This window comes from Pipistrellus kuhlii, unplaced genomic scaffold (genome assembly GCF_014108245.1).
Source record: "Pipistrellus kuhlii isolate mPipKuh1 unplaced genomic scaffold, mPipKuh1.p scaffold_m20_p_33, whole genome shotgun sequence".
NCBI lineage: Eukaryota > Metazoa > Chordata > Mammalia > Chiroptera > Vespertilionidae > Pipistrellus > Pipistrellus kuhlii.
In genome coordinates, this window is record NW_023425533.1 from 285739 (window position 1) to 292227 (window position 6489).

The 6489-nt window shown below is 43.4% G+C and overlaps 1 protein-coding gene across 1 annotated transcript; it reads left to right on the forward strand.

Annotated features, from left to right (window-relative positions):
* Positions 1 to 3001: 3001 nt before the first annotated feature.
* LOC118731887 (tyrosine-protein phosphatase non-receptor type 3-like) lies at positions 3002 to 5178 on the forward strand. The gene is made up of 2 exons (XM_045570463.1): positions 3002 to 4143; positions 4179 to 5178. Exons 1-2 carry the CDS (start codon positions 3241 to 3243, stop codon positions 4965 to 4967), a joined length of 1692 nt encoding a protein of 563 aa, XP_045426419.1. The 5' UTR covers positions 3002 to 3240; the 3' UTR covers positions 4968 to 5178.
* The last annotated feature ends 1311 nt before the right edge of the window (positions 5179 to 6489 follow it).

Sequence of the window (6489 nt, forward strand, 5' to 3'; positions counted from 1 at the left end):
TTGAGCAGTAGGTTGTTTCCTGTCTTTGCTTTAGGTGCAAATGGTTGTGAATTTAACACCTGCAAGAGGAGATAGCACCAAAAGTCAGAGGGGCAGGGATGAATTATTCAGTTAATGGTGCTAGGGGAACTTCAGTATCTGATTGTAAAAAAGATGTTACCTTTGTCTAAGGTGACCAGATTTTAACATTGGTAAAGCGGGACACCATTGACGGGGGTGGGGAGGTTTTGATTAAAAATTTGGTCTATATGGAGCAACAAAAATTTTCATAGAACACAAAAATAGTTTTGTAATATATATTTTTAAATTTCAACATAAGTACAATTTACAAATACAATAAATAAATAAAAATATGTATAGTTGTAAGTCTCACTTTTAAGGCTGGCGCTAGACTCTTTGCCGCCACTATAAACTATAAATAATATGAGTTCTGTCTGCTAAATTCAAGAAAATTTATATTTATGAAATAAATAAATGAATAAATTACTTACCTAAATTATCTGAATAGCTGATTTGTAATGACATCACTTGTTTAACTAGCTTACTAGCACGAATACGATGTGTATCATCTGAGAGACAGTTACAAAATGTTTTCATCGTTGCCAATCCCAAAAAATGCCATTGCTCATTAAGTCCAAACAATGGTGGTCAAATTCTGACAACTGATCAACAATGCGAACTTTGATAAGCAGTTCTCAATAATCAGTTCTCAACAATTATTTGTTATTATTAAAGTTTAACATTATAAAATTAACAAAAATAATATAAAACTCATATCCTGTCTAAATAGCCACATGGCCACCAAAAACCGGATATTCCCTTCCCGGTCTCTAGCCATCCCCTAGCTTGTCGTGCATTCTTTTCAAAAATCGGAACTTTTTTAAAACGCCTCAGGGACATGGGACAAATTGTTAAAAATCGAGGCTGTACCGCCAAAAGCGGGACATCTCTCATGACACTAAATATGAATTCCAGATCAATTTGAGAAATAAGTGGAGATTTTATACAAGTATGTACTAATCCTTTAGTAATATATTTTACTGTTATGAAAGTAATAAAAAGAATCAAATGTTCAAAAGCAACCTTTTTCAAACTGCAGGAAAACAAATATTTATTAAATCTCTAGATTGGAGAAAGCTTTTTTCTGATTAAGAGTGATGTAAGATATTATAAAGAAAAGACCAATGCAAACCAGAATTAATTTTAGACTGTAATAAAGAAGAAAAAGCATTTATTTGAGCAAAAAAGGAGCTACAGCCCAGGAGACATACATTCAGGTAGTAACCTAAATTATGTTCCACAGAGACAAAGAGAAGACAATCTTTATCAATTACATCCATCTTATGTAAATTAGCTATTCAAATTGTGCAATTCTGATTAGACAGGGCCAGTCTCAGTCTGATGGTAAAAAGTTGAAGCCAAAGTTTCCTTCAGTGGTTGACTTAGACAGCATACTGTGAGAAGCCAAGAGTTCCGTCCCAGTATACAAAGTACATGAGGACCCCCTGTTAGCAAATGGCCACTAGGCTCTTAATATTTATACAATCTGGGCCTTCAGTTCACCATAGGGAATCCATCTCAACAAATAAATTTCTTCTCAGGGTACACATTAAATGAATCTTTCTTTTAAGAGTCTACACCATAAACCCAAAAGATAGCATTAACAGAAGTAAAAGACAAACAGCAAGCTGGGAAGTATTGGCAACAAATAATAAAAACAATAACAATAACAAACTTTTATTGTGTATACATAGCTAATATTAGGTCAAGCTGAAAGGAGCCAGGCCAAGAAACATTGTGAGATAACATTGGCAAATATGTTCTCCCTTGCAGTTGGCTTTCTTGTTTTGTTGATGGGTTCTTTAGCTGTGCAGAAGCTTTTTATTTGATGTAGTCCCATTTGTTTATTTGATCCTTACTTTCCATTGCATAGGAACTGTATAAATATATTGCTATGACATATGTCTGAGATTTTGCTGCCTGTGGATTCCTCTAAGATTGTTATGGTTTCCTGTCTTATGCTTAATTCCTTTATCCATTTTGAGTTTATTTTTGTGTATGGTGTAAGTTGGTGTTCTAGTCTCATTTTTTTTTTTTGCATATATCTGTTCAATTTCCCCAGCACCATTTATTGAAGAGACTGTCTTGACTCCACTGTATGCTCTTGCCTCCTTTGTCAAATATTAATTGAGCATAATGGCTTGGGTTGATGTCTGAGTTCTTTATTCTATTCCATTGGTCTATATATCTGTTCTTGTGCCAGTACCAAGCAGTTTTGAGAACAGTGGCTTTGTAATACAGCTTGAAATCTGGTATTGAGATTCCCTCTACTTTGTTCTTTCTCAGGATTGTTGCAGCTATTCCGGGTCTGTTCTTATTCCAGATGAATTTTTGGAGAGTTCTTTCTAGGTCTGTGAAATAATGTCGTTGGTATTTTAATGGAGAGTGCATTGGATCTCTAAATTGTTTTGGGTAGTATGAATATTTTAATGATGTTGATTCTACCAATCCATGAACACAGTATGTTCTTCCATTTGTTTATATCTTCCTCTATCTCTTTTTTTCAGTGTCCTATAGTTTTCTGAGTACAGGTCTTTTACCTCCTTAGTTAAGTTTATTCCTAGGTAACTTAATTTTTTGTGTGTAATGATAAATGGGGTTGTTCTTGAAATCTTTCTTTCTGTAAGTTCACTACTAGTGTATAAAAATGCCATAGATTTCTTGGTGTTAATTTTGTATCTTGCTACATTGCTGAATTCATTTATTAAGTCTAATAATTTTTTGATGGAGTCAAAAAAGAGAGCAGGGAGAGATAGGTTTTTATTAATTTTTTCTGGCTGCAAGCCAGTCTCGGTTCCTCCCATGCCTGGTGTCTTCTGGTTATCTGAGCTATGCCGTGCTCAAGGTTGCAAGCTTTCTGCAAGATATGTGCTAAGAGATAACGTGAGACCGAGACAAGGCCGAGGTGCAGGAAAAGGCCTGACGGTTACCTAATGTCCTCCTCCTGGTGGCTGCAACCTATTTTCAGAAACAGGACACCAGTCAAGTTCTTCTGGACATGGCATACAACCACTTGTGTGTGACCGAAAAGGAATATTTTGGTTTGCAGCATGGCGATGAATCAGTGGACTCTCCCAAGGTTTCCCCTGCACCCTTTATTTTTGAGTAAGATTTTTTATACCTGATCCCAACACACTGTAGCAAGAACAAACCAGGCATTTGTATTTCCTACAACTGAAGATGGATATTTGTGAAGGAAGGTTGACCTGCCCTCTTAACTCAGTGGTGGTTCTGGCATCCTACACAGTACAATCTCATTTTGGAGACTATAATTCTTCCATCCACCACCCGGGCTATCTTTCTGAGAGCCAGTTTATACCAGATCAGAACGATGACTTTGTCACGAGGGTAGAATCGCTCCACGAGCAGCACAGTGGGCCGAAGCAGTCAGAAGCGGAATCTTGCTTCATTAACATAGCACGGACCCTCAATTTCTATGGTGTGGAGCTGCACAGTGGCCGGGACCTGCACAATTTAGATCTAATGATCAGGATTGCCTCTGCGGGCATTGCTGTGTACCGGAAACATATTTGCACAAGTTTCTATCCTTGGGTGAACATTCTAAAAATCTCTTTCAAAAGCAAAAAGTTCTTTATACATCAGCGACAAAAGCAGCCTGAATCCAGGGATCACATTGTGGCCTTCAACATGCTAAATTACAGGTCTTGCAAAACCTTGTGGAAATCCTGTGTGGAGCACCATACGTTCTTTCAGGCAAAGAAGCTGCTGCCTCAGGAAAAGAATGTTCTGTCTCAATACTGGACGCTGGACTCCAGGAACCCCAAGTCTGTAAATAACCAGTATTGCAAAAAGGTGATTGGAGGGATGGTCTGGAACCCAGCCATGCGGAGATCCTTATCCGTGGAGCATTTAGAAACCAAGAGTCTGCCTTCTCGGTTCCCTCCTATTACTCCCAACTGGCGAAGCCCTCGGCTCGGGCATGAAATCCGAAAGGCAAAGCACTCTTCCGCGGACAACCTCGCCAACGAGATGACGTACATCACCGAAACTGAGGATGTGTTTTACACCTACAAGGGCTCCCTCTCCTCGAAAGACAGCGATTCGGGGGTTTCTCAGAACCAGAGCCCACACCAAGAGAGCATATCTGAGAGCAACCCAGCCCACACCAAGAGAGCATATCTGAGAGCAACCCAGCACAAAGCTGCCCGACCTGGAAGTCATCCAGCTCTGTGTCTCCGTCTTCAAATGCTCCGGGCTCCTGCTCCCCAGATGGCGTGGACCAGCAGTTCTTAGAGGACTTCCACAGGGTGACCAAAAAGAGCTCCACCGAGGACTCCAGCCAGTACTACTGCGACAAGAATGACAATGAGGACGGCTACTTAATCTTAATCCGTATCACGCCAGATGAGGATGGAAAATTTGGATTCAATCTAAAGGGAGGAGTGGATCAAAAGATGCCTCTTGTGGTGTCAAGGATAAACCCAGAGTCGCCTGCGGACACCTGCATTCCGAAGCTAAACAAAGGGGATCAAATCGTGCTAATCAATGGCCGGGACATCTCAAAGCACACGCACGACCAGGTGGTGATGTTCATCAAAGCCAGCAGGGAGTCCCACACGGAGGAGCTGGCCCTGGTCATCCGGAGGAATGCTGTCCACTCCTTTGCGGATATGAAATCTGAAGATGAACTGAGCCAGCTCTTCCCGGAGGCCATTTTCCCTGAGTGTCTGGAGGTTGCCGACACCTTGGAGGCATCCATGGAACAGCTGAAGAAGGGCCTCGAAAGTGGGACGGTGCTGATCCAGTTCGAGCAACTCTCCAGGCCATCACCTTTGCAAAGCTGCTTCAAATTTTGGACAAAAACCGATACAAAGACATGTTGCCTTATGACACCACCTGAGTGTTACTGCAAGGAAACGAAGACTACATTAACGCGAGCCACGTGAACATGGAAATTCCTGCTGCTAACCTCGTGAACAAGTACATTGCCGCTCAGGGATCCCTGCCACATACCTGTGCACAATTCTGGCAAGTTGTCTGGGATCAGAAGTTATCACTCATCGTCATGTTGACGACTCTCACAGAGCGAGGGCGGACCAAGTGTCACCAGTACTGGCCCGATCCTCCCGATGTTGCCGAGCACGGCAGCTCCCACATCCGCTGAATAAGCGGCCCCAGAGTTATTTAAAAAGGAGATTGGCTTACCTGCCACCACAATTGTTACCCGAGGCTCTGTCCTGGTGATATAAGTCTGTGAGGTCTTGTCAGGGCTTGTCCCAGGAGGTCTGGGAGCTCCAAACTGGATCCAGAGGGAGACCTTGCTGAGGTCTGACCTGGAGGGGCCAGACTACAGTCTTATTTCCAGTGGCCTTCCCTCCCACACCTCGGGCAGGGCCCAGGCTGGGGTCTCGGGTTTGGGCAGGACTTGATCCAGTGTCTTTCTTTGTTTCATTTGATGCATGGGCCCAGAGGAGGCTTAGCCCCTGACTTACTCTTGGTTGCAGGACTGGCACTTCATTTGGAGTCATGAGAGTGGTGGCTAGGAGCTGAAAGGCCTTTGGGATTTAGCCTTGGCCTGATCTTGTCTTTGTTTTCAGATTTGGGTCTCCTTGTCTCTATTATTAGAGACCTCAAAGGACATGTTTAAAAGGTATCCTTGGGGGTTCGTTTCTTTTGGGCTTATAGGGTCAAGATTGGTGTATTTTCTCATAGTCTGTGTAAGGCAAAAGAGGAAGACTGTTGGGTTTTCATGTCTTTCCTGGGTGACCTCTGCTAATCTATCTAAATAATAGAGGAATATGCAAATTAGCCAGGTCACCATAATGTCATGACCAAACAGCAGGGACCTAAGGCTGGATGGCACTTGGCCTAGGCAAGGAACCTTAGGCCATGACCCCTGCCCCACAGAGTTTGACAGGGGACCTCAGGCCATGCCCCCAGCCCTGGTGCCAGGCTGGGGGATCTGAGACTGCACCCCCCCAGCTGGCAGGGTTTGACAGGGACCTGAGAATGTGCCCCCACCTGGCGCCAGGCCCGGGGACCTGAGGCTGCACCCCCCACCCAGAGGGGCTTGATGGGGGTGGGGCAGGCCAGGTCTGGTCTTACCCAATGGGGATGGAACCAGCCGGATCTGGATCTCCTGTGTTTTCAAAGTGTGTGTGGGTGGTGGGCAGGGACTTGACTCTGGGTTCCACAGCATGCCCCAGACTCTGACAGGAGGGAGATTTTCATATACGTTTTACTAATTTTCTTTCATCTCTGACACTTGTATTATAGAGAAAGGCTAGTGTGAGAGGAGGAAGAGAACTGAAAACTGCTCCAGAACAGGTGTGAGATGGGATGATAGCGGTGGGATCCTCTGGGTAGGGTGGTGGGCTTTCAGGCTGTTGAGATGGAGGAGCCCTAGGCTCAGGGACTGGGGGATGGTCTGTGAGATCAAAAATGGTGAAGAAAGGGGAGGAATTGAGA

Coding starts and splice junctions, on each gene's coding strand:
- LOC118731887 (XM_045570463.1), top strand. CDS start 3,241: ATGGATATTTGTGAAGGAAGGTTGACCTGCCCTCTTAACTCAGTGGTG. Junction 4,144..4,178: donor CGGGGGTTTCTCAGAACCAG/AGCCCACACCAA, acceptor TGAGAGCAACCC/AGCCCACACCAAGAGAGCAT.